Source organism: Amphiprion ocellaris, chromosome 3 (genome assembly GCF_022539595.1).
Source record: "Amphiprion ocellaris isolate individual 3 ecotype Okinawa chromosome 3, ASM2253959v1, whole genome shotgun sequence".
Taxonomy (NCBI): Eukaryota; Metazoa; Chordata; class Actinopteri; family Pomacentridae; genus Amphiprion; species Amphiprion ocellaris.
Genome location: NC_072768.1, coordinates 27,589,579 through 27,617,020, shown reverse-complemented (window position 1 = coordinate 27,617,020; position 27,442 = coordinate 27,589,579). Strand labels below are relative to the sequence as shown.

The following is a 27,442-nucleotide window of genomic DNA, read 5'->3' as shown; positions in this document are numbered from 1 at the left end:
GTCAGTTACTGCAGTGCATGTAAGACAGATCAGTGTGTGGCCAAAAATGTGTACGTTTAAACAAGTGAAATATGGTGTTCTAATGGAATGACTTAGATTAAACTGAACGCTTTTATCAACCTGAGTGGGCCATCCAGAGACACACACAGCCAGACCTGCTAAATGTCAGATGCATTGGGTGCGACCAATGAAAATGTTTAGTCACGTGAAAATTTTTGGCTGGAGCACTGGAGTGTTTCCGAACATGACGTCCATGGAGAAACATGCATTGCTGCAGTTACTGTGCTGTAAAGAGAAAGTAGCAGATGCTAATTGGTCAAAGGGGAAGGACAGAAAAGTCTTTTCTAAATGAAGAGTCGACAGTACAGCTTGAACTTGGTGATACTCAGGAGGATTGCTTTGAGAGGATGTAAACCCAAGCAACACGGGTCAGGTTTCCCTTGCTGCTTTGTGTTATCATGACGCCCTAGCTACTCCGCTGAGACAGCAACTGCCTCTTGCTTTACATTTCAGGTGACACGCTCCAGAATGCAACGACACATGAAATCGATCTTGCATAGCTCAAAGCTTCTGCATTCATATACTTGCAAGGAGCATGCTCCTGGCAGCGCTGAGCTCTGTTGCCTAATAGGGCGAGTGCTTTCAGGTGAGACAAAACCAGGACAGAAAGGGGAAACAGGGCTGCATTCAAACGCTGCATCTTTAACATGATATTTTGCCGTTTAATTCAGAGGATTCGTTGTTCTTGTCATGAGCTTGCTCTTCTAGCCTTTAGAACGCTTGGATGTCAGGAAAGCTGACTCTGCTGCCATAATACACAAATGAAGAGAATTAGAGCACAGAAACCTGCACTGTTCCTTGATCATGAATCATTTATAAGCTTAAGCAGATTTGTTTCTTGTCTCTAAAGTTTTCCAGTTAAGCTAGCAATTGTCAATTCATTCATGAAGTAATTATTTCCCAAACAGCCTAGGCATTGCTACTTGTTTCTGTTTTATCTCACCACAAATGGAAGCTCTTTGTTTTTTTTTTTTGTTTTGTTTTGTTTTTTTTTTTTTAGCTTTTGGCAAAACTCCAAACTGGTTAAACGAAGTACTGAACTGAATACAATAGTGAGTTATGGTGCAGCCCCTGAGAACATTAGAGTGTAGCTTATGAGCGCTGCAGGAGCACATGTGCATCACCAATGAGTCCTGGCTCTCAGCAGCATGTGGCTCATGTGTGATTTGCCCCTGATTGAGCTTATTCTTGTTAAGGCCTACACACACTCATGTCAGAGTGTTTCTGGGGGCTTTCCATTGTGAATCTGTGAACAGTATGCTTGGTTGAACCTTCACATACATCAAACATTGACATAAATCAAACTGGAGCTGCTTCTCTGTTTTTTTTATGCTTCACTTCTCTGAACACGGGGCAGTGGGGTTACCCATAATTCCATGTATGAAATGCAATAAATCCAGGACGAAGTGGCAGCAGCGGCCAGGGGCTAATCGCCAACTCAGCCGTGTACTCCTCGCTCATGTCCTTATTTTTAGAGAAGCGTCAGGAGGCTAATCGTGACACTTGTGCTAATGTTAGCGCTCACTTCAATAAAGCCATCTGCATGAGGCCTTTGTAGTAACGTCCTGTTTGAACACGTTTAGCAGAGGGAGGGAGAGCAGCCGGTGAGAGAGGAGGGGGGAGGACATCAGGGAGATCTCGTTCTGATTCATTTGGACAGCGGATGCTTACTAAGAGGCAATAAAAGCTTGTTGTTGCCGTTTTTAAGTAGGATACAGCGTGACTGACCCTGTGGAGCTACAGGAAGAGAAACCCTTTACAGTCTGATCAGTGGTGGAAGAGAGGGAGAAGGGGGAGGGCTAGATGCTGTAGGTGAGTGAAGTGATGAATATGTGAAGAGCTCATCCCCTGCTGCGACTTCAATTCTAATATGCAGCTTTTTATAACTGCTGAACGAAGCAGGAAGTGTAAACGCCTGGAGAATGCTCAGCTATTTGGTACTGCACTGTGTTAGCCTCAGGATTAAAAGAGTACTTTTGGAAAAAACTTATTCGATTTCAGAGAGTGAGATGCAGCAAAAGTTACCTTATCATTTAAAAGTTTGGGGTCACCCAAACAATGTTATGTTTTCCATGTAAACTCACACTTTTATTCATATGGTAACATAATTGCACAAGGGTTTTCAAATCATCAATTAGCCTTTCAACACCATTAGCTAACACAATGTACCATCAGAACATAGGAGTGATGGTTGCTTGGAATGTTCCTCTGTACCCTTATGCACTGTAGATATTCTATTAAAAATCTGCTATTTCCAGCTAGAATAGTCATTTACCACATTAACAATGTCTAGACTATATTTCTGATTCATTTAATGCTATCTTCATTGAAAAAAGTTTTTCTTTCAAAAATAAGGACATTTCTATGTGACCCCAAACTTTTGAATAGTAGTGTATGTATACCTTGTGTAGAAATGGGGTTGTCATGGCAAGTGGTCAGCATCCCAAACACCAAGCCACCAGGCTGTCTTTAAAGCTCACTATTAAACACTTTGTATCTTGTTTGTTTAACCAGCAAACAAGTGGAACTATATACAATAAAGTGTGTAGATCTAGATTATGTAAAAACAACTTTTTTTTCAAAACAGTGTAGGTCCGTAATAGAATTCAGAGAGTTGGAGAATAATGCAAAGGTGCATTCAGTCTGTTCTGGCATCACACCTTATGCTTTCTATTGTTTTTTTAATCAAATTTGTTACCCCATCTGTATTTGATAGTAAAAGTTTTTAGGAAATTGAGTGCACAAGATACACCTTCTCTCTGCTGAAGGCACCTGGTGGCTCTTACAGCAGCGTTCAATTGTGGACTGAGTGGTTTTCTTATTTGTTGCTATAATGTCCAGTTGGTTGAGCATTTTGCAGCAAGAGCGTCCTGCAAAGCCTCTACAAGCCAATTCCTCTATGGATTTACAGATCATCTTCCAGCCCCTGTCCTCGCCCATCTCTACCAATTTGTTCATTTCTCTGCACTGTTACCAGGTAACTGTAAGTTGCAACATAATAAGCTGTTTGATGCCAATAGAGTTTAGGATCATACATGCCCAGAGGGATGTCAACATGGAAACTTTAATTGCCCGCCTAAAGGATGCCTGTCATTGCTTTTGATTAGACGAAGCTGATGGCCTTCTTCAAAGCATGGTGTTGTTTATTAGTACTGATGGCAGTGGATGGGACACAGCTGCTGCCATCAGCAGCTGGTTGTGGCACCAACATTAACAGCCCTACATTAGGTACCTTTGGACAGAAATTCCAAAGACCCTCTTTAAGAGCAGAGGAGGCTAGAAGATGCTTTTGTCCCGGATGTGAAGGTATTGAAGGTTTGACAAAGCATCACACACAAGTTCCACAAGAAGTCTGCCTGCATGATTTTAAACTAGTAGATTTAGAAACATAAAAAATGAGATGGTAGAAGCTTGAAAAAAGCTAAATGCAGAGTTGTGGGGATCTGATGCCTCCTGGGCACCTTGCTGTGAAAGTTTTCCAGGCACATCCAACTGGGAAGAAATCCTGATTTCTCACTGGAGAGATTATATGTCTCATATATCTCAGCTAGATGGATGGATGGATGGATGGGTCATTTTGAAGTTGAACTGCATCTACTGACAGCCTTTGAATCAGTTCCCTCCTACTCCCTGATGACCCACACTGTTATAGCACAGTACAATCCCTTTGTGGTTGTTCTCATTTTCACTATCATTCAAAAGTTTGGGGTCACTTAGAAATGTCCTTATTTTTCAAATAAAAGCATTTTTTTCAATGAAGATAACATGAAATCAATCAGAAATACAGTCGAGACATTGTTAATGAGGTAAATAACTATTCTAGCTGGAAACGACAGATTTTTAATGGAATATCTACATAGGGGTACAGTGGCCCATTTCCAGAAACCATCACTCCATATTTTACAGGTTCTGTTGTCAGACAATATGACTAGCAGTCATTCAATTGCTGTTGTAAATCAATAAAATAATAAAGTTGCCTGGTAAATTCAGCATAAAATAGAGGTTAATAACAGTAGATGTGGAGAAGATGTTGCTCTCTCTCCTAAAACAACATTAAAACACCACACTGGTATTTTAATTTTTATTTTATTATTTTTATTTTATTTTGGACACTGTTGAGAAAAAGGCCAGCCTCTAATGGAGTTGAAGACTGATTAAGAGATGTAGATGTGCTCTACTCCCAATTGGTATACAGGAAAAGTAGTGAAACAGCAAGTCAGAAGAGCAGCACCAGTTTTAGTCTGTCTAAACAGGATGTGCTCGGGCACAGTATAGAGTGCATTACATAATCACTGTAGGTAGCACTTTACACAAAAAGAATATAAACTCTAAGATAAAAATTCACTTTGGGTCACAGTTGTGCATATAAAGCATGAATAAAATGCAATATTTTAAGCAATTTGAAGGTGTGATACAGATAAGACTATAGAAACCTTCAAAGTTAGATGAACTGGGTTAATTTCACCTTCTTAAAATGCTTAGAATCTACCTAGAATCTATCTTTATGTCGTATTGGTTGTGCATAAGTAGTAAAGCGTGTGACATCTTTCAGTGACTTTTTAAGCTGCTTTTCACTGACAGTAGTTAGTTAGTTTCTGACAGTGTTGAACTGCATGTGCAGTGAGAAAAACAGCCACAAAACTTCCTGCAGTTTCACTTCTGTCCTCACAATTTCCATTGTTCTGTCCATATTCCCGCCATCATTCTACTGAAAAGCTGAAAGCTGCTTTCATAATTTTTACCCTCTGCAAATCAACATCTTAACTTAACTATTGTGATCACCACAATTACAATTTTGACCTCAATCGTTCTGAAATAGCAGTTGTCAACTTTTCTCTTGTTTGGTTAAGCTTGAATGAAGCTTTTTTTCCCCCACTCTGCCTGTGAGATGAAGACATCTGAAGGGAATGTCTTCTGAAAAGGTCAAGTTAATTAGGTGTGAAATCAAAAATGTTCAAATCTCAGTGAGGCTGTAATCGACAACTAAACAGGTGAACGAGGAGCAGAAGATGTGAAAGCTTCAAATGACTACAAGGATGAGCAAGGATGCAGAAACACGAGCAGAATGAATGTGTACATTCAGAGGCATTATGACACAGATGAATGGACAAGCTGACAGGCTGCAACTCTGACCGTTCAATAAAACCCAGAGACTCGCTGTGCATTCTGGCAAGGCGCTAAAGAAAATCTGCTCCTGTCGGATCCATTCAGGTTAAACAAGGACATTAATGGGGTATCAGGTCTGTATCGCTGATCTGATTTGATGGCCAATGGGGCAGCGTAGAATATTGATAAACTGAAAATACGGTCTTTATGAATTAAGTCTTTCTGAACACCTTAATTATGTATTTATTCTTTAAATCCTAAGAAATGTTTTCACTGGGGAAAAAAGCTAGAAAGCATAAGTAAAAAACTGAAGAGTGAATGATGAAATGGGGTCCTTCTGGATCCTGATAAGAAATCTTTACTGCAGCTCCACCAGTACTCTTTTTTTCACTAAGCTTTTTCCTAAGAATGCTGATTTAGATGCAGATTTTGATGTCAAATAAGACATCTCAATAAGTACAGGAGATTCGGATTAAATCATTAATAGAGATGATAATGATAATTCTAAAGTTTGACAATCTCCAGAGTAAAGGTCTTTACAGACCTATTTGGTTCATAATATCCAACATTTAAGCTGAGAACTGCCTCAGGTTTACCGTAATTTCCGGACTATAAGCCACAACTTTTTTCTCACGCTCTGAACCCTGCGGCTTATCCAAGGGTGCAGCTAATGTATGGATTTTTACGGGCGCGCTTCATGCCACCAATACGTTTTTTGCCTGGTCACGTCAGACCAATGAAATTACCGAACAGGTCACAGTGGACCAATAAAACTGTTCGAATAAAGTCAAATTCATGCGCACTAAATTCTTCAAATCAGTTATTTTGTGCTTCTTGCACACAGCCTCATCATCAATCAATCAATCAATCAATCAATCAATCAATCAATCAATCAATCAATCAATCAATCAATCAATCAATCAATCAATCAATCTTTATTGGTCATTGCACACTTTCATATACAATGAAATTTCATTTGAGCTGCCCTGCCAATGACAGCTCCGGCTGCTGCGCAGTGCTGTGCGCAACTTTCTTGAGGAAAAAAAGAAAAAGGACATGTTGGGATCTGCGTAGGGATTGCAGAGGGTAAAAGAAAAAAAGGCTTGTTGTACCAAATGAAACCTCCAATGTTGGGAAATTCAATTTGAGAAGGAACCTAAAAAAAAAAAAAACAAATCCGCAAACAGGCAAAGCATGACATTAGACAAGGATAGTTGGGATAAGGATGTGGGGTGGTGGAGGGGGAGCACCGCACAGGTAGCTGGTTCCCGTGCAGCAAATTACTGCACGGATTCCTGGCTCCTTTGTATAGTGAGGAAAGCGGGGGGGGGGGGGGGGGGGGGGGTATGGACATGTGTGTGCGAATGTTTAGCTCAGTCCTCAGTTCATGAGTCCGAATGTTTGTGTATGTGTGTAGCCCATCTTCTTCCGTCTCAGACCTCCGGTGTCTCAGTTCGCGAGGGTGGGAGCGCGATAACGCAGCAAGGTTGCTATGGAGACGTCCTCGGTTGGCCCGGTCCAAAAGTCAACAGGTGTCCTTGGGAAAGTGGAGGGGGGTGTAGGAGAGCTATCTCTTGGCCATGAAACTTCCAGAGGAGTTTGTTATTGTTCCAGGGGCGCCAGAATGTAATCAGTTATCTTCAAGTTTAGGCAGGAGAGGAGTAATTTCACCTTTCCCCTACTGCTCTCAACAATTTTAGACCCCAGCTGTAGCGATTCTCACTCTGATGGCTTCCAATCTGCGACTCAAATCAAATTGTTCATCTTACGATTGAGTTCGTCATACCGAGCATCGGCAGCCGTGATCCGATCATTTGCATAGACCAGCAGAGTTTGGACGTTTCTGTCTGCGGTCTTCCTGATTTTCCAGAAGCTCAGGCCAGTGAACAAGCCAATTATCAGCAGGCCTGTCATCATAAATCCGAATATATAAACATCTTCCACATCCTCCACGGATAGGGGTGCCAGGCACATGATCCCCTTCCACTTCCCCCAGGCATCGATCACGTAACCAGAGGTGAAACTCCCATCCGGGCAGGTAGGCTCCCCTAGGCCTGTGCTCTTTGTGGCGACAATCTTGTCAATTGCGTTGAGAGACCAGTTAATCAATTCCATGATCGGTGTTTCGAAGGTCCAGTGCCAAGCGATCGCTCCAAGTCAGACAGACAAGACGAAGACGAAGAAATGCAGCAAGCAGGGAAACATGAGGGTAGGGAGGAACAGAGATAGCTGCGGAGTGAAGAAAAGTGCGACCGCCTCCTACGAGAGCTGAGAGCATCATGGAGAATCCACGAAGAAATGCATACAACGCGGCCTTTAAGGTAAAAGCAATCGAGCTAGCTGTCGGAGAAGGAAGTAGAGCTGCTGCACCTAAGCTTGGCATCAACAAATCAATGGTGAGACGTTGGAGACGGCAGCGTGAAGAACTGACTCAATGCAAAAAGACGACAAAAGCTTTCAGCAGATGGCCCAAACTTGAAAATGTTCTTGAAGACTGGGTGAACACACAGAGAGCAGATGGCCGAGGCGGTTCCACCGTGCAGATCAGAATGAAAGCCAAAACAATCACCAATGAAAAGAAGATTGAGATTTTAAAGGTGGACCATCGTGGTGTCTCCGATTTATGAGGCGAAAAAGCCTGTCCATCAGGGCACAGACTAGTTTGTGTCAGCAACTCCCTCCCGACTACAAGGAAAAACTTACAAACTTCCGCAAATTCATTCAAACAAAGGTAGCCGAGAATTCCATTGGACCAGACGACATAAATATGGATGAAGTACCTTTGACGTTCGACGTGCCTCTCACTCGGACTGTTAACAAGAAAGGTGAATCATCCATCATGCTGAAAACAACCGGCCATGAGAGAACGCACTTCACTTGTGTTCTGAGCTGCACAGCATCTGGACAAAAGCTTCCACCAATGGTGATTTTTAAGCAGATGACGATGCCAAAAGAAAAACTCCCGAAAGAAATCGCCGTGAAAGTCAACAAGAAAGGGTGGATGATAGAAAGCCTCATGAAGGAATGGCTGACAGAGTGCTACAGCAAGCGACCAGGAGGATTTTTTCACAGAAAAAAAGCATTGCTCGTTTTGGACAGCATGAGGGCCCATATAAATGATTCTGTGAAAGCAGCCATCAAGAGGACAAACTCAATCCCAGCTGTGATTCCTGGGGGCACAATGAAGTTTTTGCAGCTGCTGGACATTAGTATGAATCGTGCATTTAAAGTGGCACTCCGAGTTGAGTGGGAGGCTTGGATGACGAGCGGTGAGAAATCATTTACCAAAACTGGCCGCGTGTGAAGAGCAACTTTTGCTGAAGTCTGTCAGTGGATCCTGACAGCGTGGAGTAGTGTCAAAAAATCCACGATCACCAACGGGTTTTGAAAGGCTGGACTGCTGCGTGATGAAGAGGATAGCACAAGCTCAAGCGCGAATTTGCCTCAACACGAAAGTGACGTTGAGAGCGACAACGTAAGAGAGACTGAGAAAGTTTGTGACGAAGAAATTCTGAGGCTGTTCAATTCTGACACCGAAGAAGATGACTTCAGTGGTTTTAGTGCGCAGGAGGAAGGTAAAGATAGCGATCACTGACTTTTAATCAGCCACGTTACTGCCGTGTTACTGCACTGTTAATGCCATGTTACAGGCATTGTTTGAAAGAAAGCATTTATTTAATAAAAAGTTTTTTAAAAAAAAATCTGTGTAAATATCTCTTGTTACAACATGGACACCTGCGGCTTATTGTCAGGTGCGGCTTATGTATGTTTAATAAAAAATTTCATTTTAAATTTAGTGGGTGCCGCTTATATTCAGGTGTGCTCAATAGTCCGGAAATTACGGTAATCCAAAAACCTACCAGACCTAATAGGAAACCAATCTGAACCCAACATACAAAAATGAAACCTCCTTTTTTATTAGCTGAAGAAGTAGTCATGGCATTTAATGAAACTCTGGAAGTTGTTCAACTGACTGTCTCTGATTGGACATATAGCCTCTACCAGATTACAGGTTACATTCTGGACATATAGTTGGCTTGCAGATTATTACTCCACCAATGAACACAGAGTTATGTGACGATCGACGTTGGGTTGTCTGTCTGTTCACAACAGTACTCAAAAATGGTGAAACAGATTTGGATGAAATTTTCAGGGAAGGTCACTGCCAAAATCTAATTGCTTGGTCCTTGTGTCATTTCTGACCGTCCCTGAAAATTTCATCCAAATCCGTTATTCCGTTTTTGAGTAATGTTGTACAAAGACAAACGTACATAGATTGTCACATAACTTCACCGCATTCCTTGGCGGAGTAATAATCTAAAAAGGACCCAAGGGCAGTTATGCTCACATGGCACAATACCTGTGTCTGATAATGGTTACTGTGATACCACATCTTTGATATATACAGTCATTTTTGCAGTGACTTGGCTGGGACACATGGAGTAACTAAGATCCACTATGTAAGAAAACATTATTGTTGGTGGTGGCTGATGCTCATTTTCAGTCCTGATGCCCTACATCTTTAGGGTGTAGTTTTGTTTAGTCTGAACTGAACATTAGTCATGATCTAAACAGACCAAAAGATCTGGACCTCAAGAGGTCCCAAGCAGCTACAAAAGCAAGTACAATTGCGTTTGTATGCTTATTTATTTACTCTATTTACAATTATTACAGGTAAAGTTCAACATTGATCTCAGATCTATTCTACAAAATATACACTACCATTCAAAAGTTTGGGGTCACCCAATGTCATGTTTTCAATGAGAACTCACACTCACTCCTGAGCTACCATAATTGCACAAGAGTTTTCTCATCATCAATTAGCCTTTCAGCACAATTAGCTAACACAATGTACCATTAGAACACAGGAGTGATGGTTGCTGCAAATGTTCCTCTGTACCCCTATGTAGATATTCCATTAAAAATCAGCCATTTCCAACTAGAATAGTCATTTACCACATTAACAATGTCTAGACTGTATTTCTGATAAATTTAATGTTATCTTCATTGAAAAAAACTGCCTTTCTGTCAAATATAAAGACATTTCTAAGTGACCCCAAACTTTTGAACAGTAGTGTGTGACAATTTTTGCTGTTAGTATTTAAATAGAAGTAAAAAAAAAATCAACAGCTCTATATATGAAACCCCAGACTTTTGAACGGTAGTGTATACATTGGGTTATCCTGATCAAAAAATAACCAAAATTGCTTCTAATCACCAAACTCCCTTTCCAACAAAAACAGGAAAAAGCTGTTAAAGCAAAAGTGTCTGTCTACTAGCTTGTACTAGAAGTGAAGACAATGGTCTGTTCCGAATAGCAGTTGGTGATGAGGGGGACAGGCAGTAGTTTATCCTACGCTACAGAAGTGCCATCTCTTACACACAAAGTATGAACACAGTCGTAACAGTATCAAATCTGATTTTACTACAGTTTCAGGACCAAAATAACTTTGAATACACCTCTGAAAAGCCCAAACTCCATCATTTCAGGGCTCCAAATGCTGATGCTGATCCGTTTTTTGACCATTCGTACCATCAGTTGGAGTTCATTTGCTTCATCTGCTCTGGCAGCATGTGCCAATGACAGTGACTTGGCCAGTGTCCAGATTCGTTTCACTTCACACAAGCTTTTGTGATGTTGCTTTCACAAATTTCTGCAAGAGCCACATAAAGCTCATAAATCATCTGTGGTTTTAATGAGCTCAGTGAGCACCTCCAGAGCTGAAGTATTGGTAGCTTTACCTCTCCTACATGAATTATCAAGTTATGCTCGTCTTTTTTATCAAGCAAAGTTCCAACAAAGCAATTCCCCCAACTCCCAATGCTTTTTTCTAGGGGCATCATCTCTGGGTTTACTGTTCCACAAGACATTGTGATAAGTTTACAGATACACTACTGTTCAAAAGTTTGGGGACACTTAGAAATGTCCTTATTTTTGAAAGAAAATCATTTTTTTCATTGATGATAAAATTAAATTAATCAGAAATATAGTCTAGACATTGCTAATGTCATAAATGATTATTCTAACAAGAAACGGCTGAATTTTAATGGATTATCTACATGGGGTACAGAGGGCCATTTCCAGCAACCATCACTCCTGTGTTCTAATGCTACATTGTGTTTGCTATTAGTGTTGAAAGGATGAATGATGATAAGAAACCCTTGTGCAATTATGTTAGTACATTAATAAAAGTATGACTTTTCATGGAAAGCATGAAATTGTCTGGGTGACCCTAAACTTTTGAACGGTAAAGTATACAAACAAGCCAGAGAATTTAGTTCACCTGACTTGCAAACCATAATTAATACAGAGTCAAAAAATTGGTCTGTCTTTAAACAAAAAGAATACAGAAGTAATGAAAATTTCAAAGAAAAATGTCATCCCAACCTATAACATGGAATAAGACCAAGAAATACTGAAGCAAGTTCATCATTTCAAATATCTTGGTTCATGAATGACATCAGATGGTAGCTGCGAAACAGTTATCAGGTGTAGAGTAGCAATAAATGCATGAGCAGCATTTATGAAAATGAAAAATACACTTACAAAAAAGAAAATTGCAATTAGCATCTGTATGAGGACTCTCAGCTGTTACATTCTACCAGTTCTGATGTATGGATGTGAATCATGGAACATAAACAAGAAAATGTCAAACAAAATCACTGCAGCAGAGATGTGGTTTTACACATGCATGATATGTTTAGCTTATACGGCCAGAACAAACAATGAAGACGTTTTAAAATATTAAACACAAATTGTACACTATTGAACAAAATTAAGAAATGGCAAGCAACTTTTTTTCGACACATCATAAGGAAAGACACCCTGCAATAAATTGTCACAAATGGAAAAATGAATGCGAAGAGCGGATGAGGCAGACAGTGAATGAAAAAGACTGACGGATTGACATCATGGCTACACATGGAACAAGCAACAGTCACAATTGAGAAAGCAAAAGTTCGGATTAGATGGAGAGAAATGATCGCCTACGCTGAATGGCATGGCACTTGATTGATTGATAGCAGAATGGTACAGCATGCAACTAGACCATTCTCCAGTGCTGACAAAAAGTCGTGAAGATACGTGTACTCAGAGATATATACACTTACATGGAATTTATCCCAACTTAACTAGACACAATTTGCACCCAACTCAGATTGTGGGTCAGTAAAAGTTCCTCTGAGACACAGCCTTTGAAGACCTGTAGTTGCTCTGACATCCTCAGCCTTACTTAGCTGTCACAGTATTTTTTTTCTGTCACAGTATTTAAAGTATGTGTTGTTTAAAACTAAATGAGCTGTGTGAGAGTGTGAATCCATTGCTTTACAACACTCCAGGATCTTTTATTCTGGATTCTGTTGGAACAGCATGTTTTTTTTTTTTGTTTGTTTTTTTTTTATTCTATGGGGAAGATATGTGTCACCACAGTGTTATCATGATTACCATTATTTGGAAATAATGTGGAGCAACGATGTAAACTCTGCATCAGCCCTTTGAAGTGCATTAAAGTGAAGTGAAGTGGGGGAGGAGGAGGAGGTGGTGGTTGAGGTGGGTTTCTACATCCTAAGGCGAACTGTGGTGATTCATTGCCACACTGATGTGATTTGCATTGCTTTTATTCACGCTGAAGAAGGAAATCGGGGCAGGAAAGAATAAAACTGGCGCCCACTCACTTCATTATGAATCAGTTTTCTTTTCTTGTTGTTGTTCTGATCTTTAACTCCAATCTGCTACTCTTCCTTTCGGCTTCAGCAGATCCAAACTAATGTGCCTCAAGTTCAAGACTACTGTTCCCGCTGTTAAATTCGCTCTGTCTCAAAGAATGCCAAGCTATTGTATGTTAACAACAACAATACAGTAAATACAGCACACAGAATTTATTTTAAAAGCAGAGTTTGAAAAAAAAAAGAGAGCAAATACTGAAACTGTTTAGGAGGATTAACTGAGCCTCTGATTTTCAAACACTGTCAAATCCCACATTTGGATTTATAAATCATGTTTTAAAATGCAATAAGCCACAATAGTCTTTTCTATTTTTAACAAAAATGTCACACAAGTTGTTATTCAAACTGAGTGTTTTACGTTCATTTGTCCTTGAACATGTCAAGGTAGGTTCATTGTCAGCCTTTTCCAACTTGCCTAGTAAATTACTTAAATGTATTTTATCACCATGTCAATGTTGATAATTTGGGGCGTATTCCAGTGGCAACCTGTGGGGCCAATAACAAAACCAACACAGAAGTGTCAGAAACTGTTTCCTCGAAAGTCCATTTGAGGCTGGCTCTGAAAATACGACTCCCATGTTAAAATGTCCAACTTTACAGGAAAAATAAATATGTTTACAGCTTGGTATAAAGAACAGTTTTGGTCTCTGTGGGTAATTTCTCTCTGTGTAATAACTGTACAGGGAATGCATCTTTATATAACTCACCCCTTCAAATCATATTAAGGCTCAAAGTTAAGCATACTTACTCCACCAAGAAGGCGGAGCCTCGGCGTTGGTCGGTCTGTCTGTCTCCATATTCGCAACATTACTCAAAAATGGACCTACAGATTTGGATAAAATTTTCAGGGAAGGTCAGAAATGACACAAGGATCAAGTGATTAGATTTTGGCAGTGATGCAGATTATAGTCTGGATCCATGGATTTATTAAGGATTTCCGTATCATTGTGAGATAGCAACACTGTGTCACTGTAACTATGACAACAAATGAACACTATGTCAGCTGCCTGCTGATGATCACATGATCATCATATTACAGATCCACTGTGGATTTATCGGTTGGAAATGATACAAGAAACAACTGATTAAATTGTGGAGGTGTTTCCGATTCCCATCAATTCCCACTGCACACTACATATTTAGGTCACACAATTCAGTATCTGTACATCACGTACACATGCTCAGCGCAAGGTCATTTTGTTTGTGGGTACGTTGATATTAAGTGGCCACATTCTATGTTGCCGTGATTTCTGATCATCAATAATTAATGAACAAATGTTGCATTACTAAAAAAAATTGTGCATTTCTGACAATACCATATGGGGGTATGAGCAGCCTTGGTGGAGTATTGCACTTTCTGAGTGCTGTTCTTGTTAATGATGTGGCCCTGTGATTGACAGATGGCTTCTGTCACAATAAAATCCTTGGCCTAAAGATGACCCCACCTTCATCTCCATTCACTCTCGGCCTCTTTGCTCATTATTGGATTAGCTGAAAGTTTAGAGGAGTCAGGCCCTGCCAAGATGGTGAGCTTCAAAATCAGTGTTCATGAAACCAGTGGGCGATGCTGCAGAGCGTTCTTGTCAATCCAGACAGACATTACATTAATTTCAAACATATTTGCTTATTTTAGTAGGATACTAACATAATTTACAGGTTTGGATGAGGACTGTGAAGATGTCCAGTGTTTTTAAGCTTAGAGTTTGTTCAAAGCACCTCAAGCTCGAAGCTATTTTTAACATTTCCATATACAAAAGAACATACCCAAATTCAGTCTACAACAGCTCCACAACTGTAGGCCCAAAATGAACAAACTTGATGAAAGATTTGGGAGAATTTAGAAATACAATAAATCCCCCTTTCCCCATCACCAGTCCAAAGTGAGATATGAAAAACAAGAGCGATGATGAAACATTTTCTTAAAATTCTTAACTGCAACTCTACCACTTTTGGCTATAGTACAACAACTAGCCCCTTTATGGAATACACAGCATTTATAGGCAGACATGTTGTGTTTTAGTAACTGATACAGCCTGGTCCGTGCTCAGGAACATTCAGGGCAGAAAGAGTTTAGGATCATTACCTGAAGTGTTTGTGAACTTGTGTTGTATGTTTCTTCAAAATATGTTAAAACAGTTAGTTTCAGGTTTTAATCATGATTACATAAAATTTATAAAAACTAAAAACAAATTCACTTCGAGGCACCAGACTCAGTCACATTCCTGCAGCTTCAATGTGAATCTGACCTTAAACCAATAAACAAACTTTCACCAGGTTTTATATTTAACAAGGTTTTGCGCAAATGAGTTTTTCTGTCTCTCTGTTCCCTTAAATTTTTAATTAAAAGTATGACACCTGTATTTGCCAGATGTCAAATATGAACAGCAAAATCTCAGCAAAAAGTGTTTGTCATGGATAATTAATTACATTTTTTGAAGTGAATTTATTGGTTTCTGTTGGGAAAAAAAACACATTAAATTATATATTGACACATTTTAAGGTTAGATGTTATTAAGCATCTTTTGCAGAAAAAAAACTGTAGTTTAAACATTTTTTTAATTAATGATTTTTTAGGGATGATCAGCAGTGGATTCACACTCTCCCCATTTTGACTTCCTGACCTGTACTTGTCACTGCATAATGTACTTGCCATTTTGTTGAGATAATGATTTTGATGCCTAGAAATAGCACTATTGATCACTGCACTGTATAAAGAAGCTTATCAGATATCTGTATATCAGGTGAGAAAATCGGCTCTGGGTAAATCGTTTTATATCACTGCTCAAGAGAAACAGTGCTGGCTATCGAGCAGTTCTGTCTGAAGCCACGTAAATCTTTTTCCATTATAATAACTGTGTTGACTGTATGTGATTTTAACTTGGCAGGAGGAATTTAGTCAATATTTCAATTTCAATTTTAATTTAGTTTATTTGAAAGGGGACAGTACAATTTCATAAAACATATGATCACACATGGTTAAAAAAAGCCAGAATTAGCCGGAAGGCTAGTTTTCATCTGTAGTCCCCTGGCCATGATGTAAAAAAGCAGTAAAATACATCTACAAGAGAAAAACATAAATAGACACATGATAGGACGCTAAATATAACAAATAACATATACAACAAACTGTTAAGAGAGCACAGGGCACACAATGCCTATAAAATATAATACAAGATACATGTTCAAACACTACTGTACAATTAAGAGAGACTGAGACAACACAACACATCACACATAACATTTGATCACATCAAAACATCACAAATAGGCTTGTCTTTTAGTGTTGGCAGCTAGAGGTGTCAATAAGCCACATTTTCAATTTTTTTGTGAAGACTTTATAAGTTGTAAGCAGTTTAACCTCCTCTGGTACTGAGTTCCACTCACTAGCGCCCCTCACTGACCAGGCCGACTTACTGAAAATGCTCCTGCGCAGAGGAATGAAACAATCACCTCTGACAGAGCCTCGAGTGACATGCACAGAGCTGTTTCTTTGGCTGATGAACTCTGCCAGGGGATCTGGAGCTAAATCGTGCAGTACTTTATGAATCAAATTTAAATCTGCAAATGTGTGAAGACTGTCCCAGTCTAAAAAACTGTGTTTTTTTTTTTTAAATTACACAGTAATGATAGTGCCTAGGTTTTTCATCCATAACTTTAATTGCTTGTTTGTACAAAACTTCCAATGGTTTTTTTGCACTCTGACCAGCCTGGGACCAACTGGTTAGGCAATAGCTGAAATGAGTGAAAATCATTGAATGCAAGTACATTTTTGCGGCTTCAGTTGACATTTCATTTCGAATTCCGCAAAAATTTGCGAGATTTAGCTTGATTTTTTTTACACAATTTGTTAATATGAGCTTTAAAGGAAAGCTGTGAATCTATTATAATATGGTGACAAGATGTCGATGTGGTTGTTTCGATGACGAGTCAACAGGGAAACTGCAGTGAGTCACACAGAGAGGAATGTCTTCATCACACTGACAGAAAAACCTGAGAGAATATCAGGAAGAAAACCAGAAGAAATAGCAGCTTTAAAAGAAAACACAGACACAAACTGAAGAAATGTTTTGCATTACAAAAACTAGAAAAACACTCAGAGAGCGCAGTATTCTGCCAAGGTTGTTCATTGCCCCATATGGCATTGTCAGAAATGCAGCATTTGTTTATTAGTTATTGATGATCAGAAATCACAGCAACATAGAATGTGGCCACTTAATATAGATGTACCCACAAACAAAATGACCTTGTGCTGAACATGTGTACATGATGTACAGATACATATTTAGGTCACAGCTGTGTGACCTAAATATGTAGCGTGCAGTGGGAATTGATGGGAATCGGAAACACCCCCACAATTTAATCAATTTTTCCTTGTAGCATTTCCAACGCACAAGTCCCGATAAGTCCACAGCGGTGGATCTGTAGTAGGATCACAATCATGTGATTGTCAGCAGGCAGCTGACATAGTGTTTACTTGTTGTCATAGTTACAGTCACGTCGTGCCGCTATCTCACAATGATACATAAATCTTTAACAAATCCATGGATCCAGACTGTAATCTACATCACTGGCAAAATCTAATCACTTGGTCCTTGTGTCATTTCTGACCTTCCCTGAAAATTTCATCTAAATCCATTGGTCTGTTTTTGAGTAATGTTGCTAACAGACAGACAAACGGACAAGCCAACCTCTATCGTCACATGACTCTGCCACATTCTTTGGCGGAGTAAGGGCACTAAATGCAACACACTTATAGGGAGGGAATTATACATGATTTGCTGTTGCAGTTATTAACAAAATGTGACAGTGCATTCTATCAGAACAGACACAGAATTTGAATGGGAATAAAAGTGAAGTGAGTGTTTTGAATGCATATATCTTGTGGAAAAGCAACTTAGGAGTTGCATTTTTCAGGCTTTTCCACTAAGACATACAAGTACACAAGCTTTTACGTCCAGCTTATTAAGAGATGCAAATATTTTGTAATGGAGATTATTATTTGCGCTGATGATCAAACTGGGAAAGTTTCATACTGAGCCAAAGGTGCTCTAACTGTTAGTCAATTAATATTTTTCTCAGAGTAACCGGGAACACCTGAATCAGCACCTGAAATTAATACCACTATTTCAACTGAGCGAAGAAACAGGACAATTAAATGTGGTCTGTTAAATATTAGATCTCTCTCGTCTAAATCTCTGTTAGTAAATGATTTGATAACTGATAACCAGATTGATTTGTTCTGTTTGACTGAAACCTGGTTGCAGCAGGAAGAATATGTTAGTCTAAATGAATCAACTCCTACTAGTCATACTAACTGTCATGTTCCTCGAATCACAGGCCGAGGAGGAGGAGTGACAGCAATCTACCACTCTAGCTTAAAAATGAACCAGAGACCTAAACCAGTTCATAATACAGTTCATTTGAAAATGTTACTCTCAGTCTCTCTAATCCAGATTTAAAAGCTCAGAAACCAGTTTTATTTGTTGTTGTATATCGTCCTCCTGCTCCTTACTCTGAGTTTTTATCTCAATTCTCAGACTTTTTATCTGATTTAGTGCTCAGCTCAGATAAAGTCATTATTGCAGTGGCAGCCTTATGACTGCTTTTAATTCAATATTAGACTCAATTGGGTTTTCTCAACATGTAAATAAACCAACTCATAGTTTTAATCATACCCTTGACCTCGTTCTGACTTATGGCATAGAAATCAAACAGTTAACAGTATTTCCCCAGAACCCTCTTCTTTCTGACCATTTTATGATAACATTTCAATTTACAACAATAGATTGTATAGGAGTTAAGAATAAATATCATTACAGTAGATGTCTGTCTCACAATTCGGTGACTAAATTTAAGGAAATAATACCCTCTCTATTTAGTCCAGCACCACTTACTGATATAATGGAAGGGAAATATTATAATTTTACCCCCACAGAAGTGGATTATATTGTTAATAATGCTGCAGCCTTACTGCGTACAACACTTGATAGTGTTGCACCTGTAAAAAAGAAAGTTCTGTCTCAGAGAGGACCTGCTCCTTGGTATAATTCCCAGCTGCAGACTTTAAAGCAGGCGTCCCGAAAGCTGGAAAGGAAGTGGTACGCCACTAATTTAGAAGAAGTTTATGTAGCTTGGAAAAATAGTCTAGTAATTTATAAAAAAGCTCTTCGTAATGCCAGGACAACATATTATTCATCTTTAATAGAGGAAAACAAGAACAACCCCAGGTTTCTCTTCAGCACTGTAGCCAGGCTGACAAAGAGTCAGAGCTCTGTTGAACCTTGTATTACTTTAGCTTTGAGCAGTAACGACTTCATGAGCTTCTTTACAAATAAAATTATTACGATTAGAGAAAAAATTAATCTGGCCCTTCCTGCAAATGTCACAGATGTATCATCGAGTACAGATACTTTAGAATTGGCTGTAAGACCAGATGGATATTTAGAATTTTTCACTCCCATACATCTCTCTGAACTAATTTCAATAGTTTCTACATCCAAACTATCGACATGTCTTTTAGATCCTATACCAACTAGACTGTTCAAGGAGGCTTTACCTTTAATTAATTCCTCAATGATAGATCTGATTAATCTCTCTCTAGTAACAGGCTATGTACCACAGGCTTTTAAGGTTGCTGTAATCAAACCTTTACTTAAAAAGCCCACTCTAGATCCAGATGTTTTAGCCAACTATAGACCAATTTCCAACCTCCCATTTCTCTCCAAAATTGTGGAAAGAACAGTTGCAAATCAATTATGTGAACATTTACAAAGGAATAGCTTGTTTGAAGAGTTTCAGTCAGGCTTCAGAGTGCATCATAGCACAGAAACAGCTCTGGTGAAAGTTACTAATGACCTTCTCATAACGTCAGATAATGGACTGGTCTCTATACTTATTTTACTGGACCTTAGTGCAGCATTCGATACAATCGACCACAAACTTTTATTACAGCGACTAGAACATTCTATTGGCATAAAAGGGACAGTACTGGACTGGTTTAAATCCTACTTATCAGACAGGTTCCAGTTTGTGCATGTCAACAATGACTCTTCTGAGCATACTAGGGTTAATCATGGAGTTCCTCAGGGTTCTGTCTTAGGACCAATACTGTTCACATTATACATGCTTCCCTTAGGCAATATTATTAGGAAGCACTGTATTAATTTCCATTGTTATGCTGACAACACTCAATTGTATTTATCTATGAAGCCAAATGAAACTAATCAGCCAGCCAGACTGCAAGATTGTCTTAAGGACATAAAGACCTGGATGATCTATAATTTCTTACTATTAAATTCAGACAAGACTGAAGTCATTGTATTTGGCCCCAAACATCTTAGAGAATTGCTTTCAAAGCATATAGTTACTCTGGATGGCATTACATTGGCCTCCAGTACTACTGTGAGGAACCTCGGTGTTATCTTTGACCAGGACATGTCCTTTAACTCACACATAAAACAAATCTGTAGGACTTCCTTTTTCCACCTGAGAAATATTGTGAAAATCAGGAACATCCTGTCTCAGAGTGATGCAGAAAAACTAGTCCATGCATTTGTTACTTCTAGGCTTGACTACTGTAATTCCTTATTATCAGGTTGTCCCAATAGCTCTCTGAAACATCTACAGCTGATCCAAAATGCTGCAGCCAGAGTACTGACGGGAGTTAGCAAGAGAGATCATATGTCTCCTATGCTGGTTTCTCTTCACTGGCTTCCTGTTAAATCTAGAATAGAATTCAAAATCCTTCTTCTGACATATAAAGCTCTTAACAACCAATCTCCATCATATCTTAAAGACCTGATAGTACCATATTATCCTAGCAGAACTCTTCGCTCTCAGACTGCAGGCTTACTTGTTCCTAGAATCTCTAAAAGTAGAATGGGAGGCAGAGCCGTCAGTTATCAGGCGCCTCTCCTGTGGAACCAGCTCCCAGTTAGGTTCGGGAGGCGGACACCCTCTCTAATTTTAAGACCAGGCTTAAAACCTTCCTTTTTGACAAAGCTTATAGTTAGGGCTGACTGGGGGACCCTGACGGGGTGAGCTGGTGTTTTCATTTGCAAAACCGACTTCCCCTCTTGACGTCCCTTTAGTTTGCCCCTAGTTATGCTGCTATAGGCCTAGGCTGCTGGGGGACCTCTCTTGATGCACTGAGCCCTTCTCTAACTACCTATGTATTTACTATATATACCATTATTGCATTACATTCACTCTGTTTCTTTCTGTGTCCTTTCTCTGAGTGTCCCTGGTCCCAGAGCTGGATGCTTCAGATGTGTGGCTGTGTTTTATGGTCCTTGTGTCCCACCCCCCACCTCTCTATCTCTACCTCTACACCTCTATCTCTACCCCTCTACCTCTTCCCCTCTACCTCTATCCCTCTATCTGTATTCCTCTATCTCTACCTCTACCCCTCCATCTCTATCCCTCTACCTCTTCCCCTCTACCTCCATCCCTCTATCTCTACCCCTCTACCTCTTCTGTCCCTCTCAACCCGCCCGGCCAGCAGGCAGATGGGTCCCCCCACATTAGAGCCGGGTTCTGCTCGAGGTTTTTTTTTCCCTGTTAAAAGGGTGTTTTCCTTGCCACTGTCGCCTTTTGGCTTGCTCTGGGGGTCAGGCATATGGGTTCTGTAAAGCATCTCGAGACAATTTGACTGTAATTGGCGCTATATAAATAAAATTGAATTGAATTGAATTGAATGAAGGAACTTTAATCCAAATTATGCCTTCCCCTAAGTTGGAATAAGATTTTGAGCATAAACAAGACCAAACCCTAACCATAGTGGTGGCAGATCAATGCTTATACGAGTCATTCCAAAGGCCATGAACTCGTAAGCATTTCATTTTGAAGTACATTGAATCTGTTGTCTCCCCTGCTTCCATTTATTAAGATAAGAGTTTGTCTTCCACCTCACACCTTCATGTCTTCAAACTTCATGTCTGAAAATTTTTTCTTTGTGTTTTTGCAGGAAGTGCAGGAACTTCAGTGATCTTCAATGAGAATGGTGATGCTCCAGGACGCTACGACATCTTCCAGTATCAGATTAACAACAGGTCGACAGCAGAGTACAAGGTCATCGGACGCTGGACCAATGAACTGCATCTAAATGTAAGAACCAGTACAGCTTTGACCAAAAAGTGTGTGCATATGTATGTGATGGATGTTTCTAGTGCTTGTAAAACCTGCCTGGGTATATGGAGATCAGGCCAACATAGCTGTTATTTTCACCTGAGTCATATTCTGATTGAAATGACATTTCATTTTACAACTGGAAAAAAAAATATCATGTTTAAAATCCAGTATTTTTTAGGTTCAGTTATGAACTTATGAATTTATAAGCAAGCTTGAATTGGTTATTGCAATGACACTACTGTTTATTGTGGGCAACATATTGTGATAGTATCTTATCTAGAGTTCATCTGTGATTCCAACATCTACTTTTTAATACTTTCTGAAAGGAAAAATTGAATACCCCGAATAATACACAAAATGGAGAATGTTTTTTAACTTTGGGTTTTCTCACTCCTAAAGTTAAAAAATGCTATATTATAGAGCTATCTCCTACTAACTAAGCACCAAGTTATGAAGGAAGTCATTTTATGGAGTTTGCAAAGTACTTTCACCACACATTTTGGTTAATTTAAGTCATTTCCATTTTTTTTACTTTTCGGCTTGACCCTTAATCAGCAGGAATCAACTCAGTGATTCTATTTTTCCTTTTTTCAAGAGTGAGAGGAACACACTGTTGCATAACTGGATTTGTTTAACACATGATAAATGCACATCTTTTCTGTTTGCCATTATATGTGTATGTTTAGAGTGAGTAGAACTTGCATCTGATTTAGAGTAGAAGTTGAACTGTGTCATTGCAGAGCTGTCTGCTCAGTTTGAAGATGAATGTTGTCAAGCCTGGTTCCTCCCTCTCCTCAGATGGAGGCTTTGCAGTGGACCACTGGCAACTCCTCCCTGCCGGCCTCAGTGTGCAGCCTGCCCTGCCACACCGGCGAGAGGAAGAAGGTGGTGAAGGGCGTCCCGTGTTGCTGGCACTGTGAGCGCTGTGAAGGATACCACTTCCAGGCCAGTGAGTTTACATGTGAGCTCTGTCCCTATGAGAAAAGACCCAACCAGAACCGCACTGGCTGCCAGCCAATCCCCATCATTAAGCTGGAGTGGCACTCGCCCTGGGCACTAGTGCCAGTCTTCATTTCTGTTCTCGGCATCATCGCCACAACCTTTGTCATCGTTACCTTCATTCGCTACAATGACACACCCATTGTGCGTGCCTCTGGTCGGGAGATGAGCTACGTCCTGCTGACAGGTATCTTCCTGTGCTACATCATCACCTTCCCCATGATCGCTGCACCTGATGTTGTCGTCTGCTCCTTCCGCCGAATCTTCCTGGGCCTTGGCATGTGCTTCAGCTATGCTGCATTGCTCACCAAGACCAACCGCATCCATCGCATCTTCAAGCAGGGCAAGAAGGCAGTGACTGCACCACGCTTCATCTCTCCAGCCTCCCAACTGGTCATCACCTTCTCACTCATCTCAGTTCAGCTGTTGGGTGTCCTTGTGTGGTTTGCTTCTGACCCACCGCATACCTTTGTGGACTATGGCGAACAACGCACACAGGATCCTGGGAACGCCCGTGGCATCCTCAAGTGTGACATCTCTGACCTGTCGCTCATCTGCTCCCTGGGATACAGCATCCTCTTGATGGTCACATGCACTGTATATGCCATCAAGACACGCAGTGTACCTGAGACTTTCAATGAGGCCAAACCCATTGGATTTACTATGTACACCACCTGCATCATCTGGCTCGCCTTCATCCCTATCTTCTTTGGCACAGCACAGTCAGCAGAGCGGGTGAGTGCACATCTACGATCAGTACTGTAATGGCCAGCCATCCAGCAAAGTTTAATAATTGGAGAAACAGTTTGCGAGCAACATCTACAGATACTCACACATACTGTGCATTCTTGTGTGAGACAGATGACACCATGCTGAAATCCTGCAGATGATGATGTTAAAGCTCATAAAAGTTGTCAGACTGTATTAATTTGCCAATTTCCTTCTTTAGACTCTCCTATTTTTTCTAATGTGTTTTGCATATAACAATCAGCAAGATATCCTGACATGCAGAAATAACAATTAAGGTTACACTTTTAAATCTATGCATTGCTCCATTATGCTTGGCATCAGTAAGAAATGAATTTGAAATTTGAGGTGAACCAGTGGAGAGCAGGGCAGGTGTCTCTGTGTCTGAACAATGTTTGATAATGTTAACCACTGTCAGTCTTGCTTGTACTAACTTCTTCATCCCATCCAGAACCCCATGGGATTGCATGGAACACAATACTGCTGTCTAAAATGAGCACGGAATACAACTGTGTGTAGCGGAAAGTGTAGAAATTGTCTCGCACGGGAACCATAAAAGGATGTATGTAGCAAAATCATTGCAGAAATTAGTCTTACATGGCGGAACTCTATCTATCTATCTATCTATCTATCTATCTATCTATCTATCTATCCAGACACACACACACACATATATATATATATATATATATATATATATATATATATATATATATATATATATATATATATATATATATATATATATATATATATATATATATCAGGCATGGCAACAGCAAATTTTGATTTCAGCTGAAAATGTTCGGTATACAATCTGCAGGGGGGGTCCAGGGGGGCACAGCCCCCCCTTGAGCCGAGAGGTTTTCAGTAAAATAGAGGTGATTTAGAATGAAAAACATGCATAGAATTACAGAAGACTAGATTGTAATGAATAAGTTAATTTAATGAAAAGTTAACTTACTTTTTCTTCAATGTCTCACTGCATTTAGTCCTACAATTTTTACAGTTCTATAGGTCTTTTAACACTATTTACACTGGAGTTCTACACTGGTCACAAAGTCACTTCTAATGTCACAGTTTCCTCTATGGCAGGGGTATTCAACTAAAATTCATAGTGGTCCAGTCAGAGAAAATGTATTAAAGCAAAGGTCATAAACATCATAAAGTCTGCCTTCAATTAGTGCGATATATGTTGATGTAACCTAGAAGTTTTATTAGCCTGTGCATGTAATCAATAGCTGACCATCAAATCAAATAAATTCAGTACGGTTCAAAAACATTTTGACATTTACTAACAAATGACTTTTGATATAACTGTACATCTTAAAATTAAGTGCAGAACTTGAAAAAATAATGACTGAACAACCCAAACCAGCTTATATACATCTTTAACAATACCTAAATCTCAAAAAAATGTAAACAATTGTACACTTTTACATTTTTTTCCCTGTCTTGTTACTCCCCTTATATCCCATGCTGCTTAATGGGAGAACTGAGCTGCAGTTTGCCCTGCCACTACTTTTTGAATTGTGTATTGTGGTCTGAATGGTGTCAGGGTCCTTCTCAAACACATTTGGAGCTCATTGGCCAGTCTGGAACCATATTCAGTTTTGTCATGTTTGTTATGTTCATAGTTGAGAAAGGTGCCTCCAGCTGTATGTTGAGCCAAACATGGTCAGCATGTGCAGGGCTATTTCCCTCTCGGTGTCGCTTTATTCATTTTCCTTTTTTGTCTGTCCCTCACCTCTCAACTGTTTTCTGAATGCAGAGCTGTGATGTTTAGCAGCTGCAATGCAGAGACTTCATTGGCTGAGTAGCGTCACGTGGGATGGCTGAACTCGTACGTAATTGGTCTGTGTGTTTCCTGAGCTGCTAACTAATGCCGTAAACACTGGGAAAGCTGTGCCGGTAAAACAGAAGCGATCGGTCAAATTTAAAATCCCGTTACAATTTACTGATTACAGGTCCGGTCCGTATAAGACGGCGTCTGGATCCGGATCCGGACCGCGGTCCGCCAGTTAGTGACACCTGCTCTATGGAGTCAGCTGTGTCAGTTTTTTTTACATTTCCAGAACACTCTTTAAACACTATCAGTGATTCATTTTGCCCTGAGTCATGAGTCAAATACCCAGTGTTTTGTTAAATGACTCTGACTTTTCTCTCAAGCCAATTCCATCGGAACTTGTTTTTGACACTTTTATCTATTTCTAGCACCGATGACTCTTGATCTTTCGATAAAAACCTCATGATTCCACCGAAAACGATCCCAATAGCTCAAAATTCCAACACGAACATGCCGCCATGAATTGTAACAAAAGAATGCATCGAGCAATTTGATTGGTCCAATCGTTGGCAGCTAACCAATTTCGACCAATCGCAAGGCCTTTTACAATGCAGCAGGAGCTAGACTGGTTCTCTTTGTCTGTTACGCTGCGGGAGAAACACTGAGCGCTTCTCAAAAACCGGGAGCAAGAGTAACAAAACCATACCTCACCCCCCCTAAAATTTTCTCAACGGATTTGGACGATTCACAGAAATGATCAATTTGAAAATTAAAATGGCGAATTTCCGCGGAACGGTGGAAAACTGCCATGCCTGATATATATATATATATATATATATATATATATATATATATATATATATATATATATATATATATATATATATATATATATATATATATATATATATGTATATATATATATATATATGTATATAGCTAATGTTAGCTCTGGTGCTAACAGCAACATGTTTTACATTGAGGTGATACCGTCGACTTGAAGTGCTGCAGTGATCAGAAAACTCTTTGTTGTACAATTTGCACACAACCAAGCTTTTATCCAAGCTACATCGGGAAGATTTTTAAAAGAAAACTTTCTGTCCAACAAGCTCAATCTGGTCTTCCTTCACTGTTCACCAGTGCCTGACTTCACTCAGTACTTCCTGTGCTTCTTCTTCATGGCTACAAACAGACTTTAGGTTCATTACCGCCATCTACTGGGCTGGAGTGTTCATCAGAGTTACCGGTGTGCCAGAAATGAGGGAACTGAGGAGGGTGCAATTAATCACTCTATCAGTTTTAACGCATTATTTTCGCTGTATTTAATTAATCGAAATTAACGCGTTAAAGTCCCAGCCCTAATATATATATGTATATGATGTTTGGAAAAAATCTTCACCTACTCTAGCTGTCACGCTTTTTGAAGTGAGTAAAACAAAGTGAGAGAGGAGTTGAGAAGCTTTGTCTATCTGGCTGGAATGATCTCTTCGACTCTACAAATCAAACGTGATGCACAACGCACAATCCTCATATCTGGCTGGACTCGCTCAGGCCGTGTCTCGGAAACACCTTGGAGAAATATATTGTATATATAAATATATATACCACACCTGATGGTAGAAACTACACTTTATGATTAAAATTGCACTCGTTAATTTAGGAGCACCTTCCTCAGCTTGTCTGAGGAAATTATCAATTTCAACTAAGTCTCAAAGAGACTTTGATGACAATTAAATTAATCAGTCTCAGTATGAAAGTCGTAAACTCTGATTTCATGGACCTCCAGTTCCCAAAATGAGGAAATACACGGTAGAACCGAGGATAATTATACACAAACATTTATTAACTAATACTACAAGCAAGCAATAAACAATAATGACATGACAATGA

The 27,442-nt window shown here is 39.7% G+C and overlaps 1 protein-coding gene across 3 annotated transcripts in view; it reads left to right on the top strand.

Annotated features, from left to right (window-relative positions):
* The window catches only part of grm8b (glutamate receptor, metabotropic 8b), a 316,080-nt gene that overhangs the window by 224,732 nt on the left and 63,906 nt on the right, over positions 1–27,442 (top strand). For all 3 annotated transcript variants that reach the window (XM_055008544.1, XM_055008538.1, XM_055008542.1), the window contains 2 exons: positions 21,857–21,996; positions 22,819–23,754. In XM_055008544.1, coding sequence (XP_054864519.1) covers positions 21,857–21,996; positions 22,819–23,754 — 1,076 coding nt within the window. The remainder of the gene's footprint in view (positions 1–21,856; positions 21,997–22,818; positions 23,755–27,442) is intronic.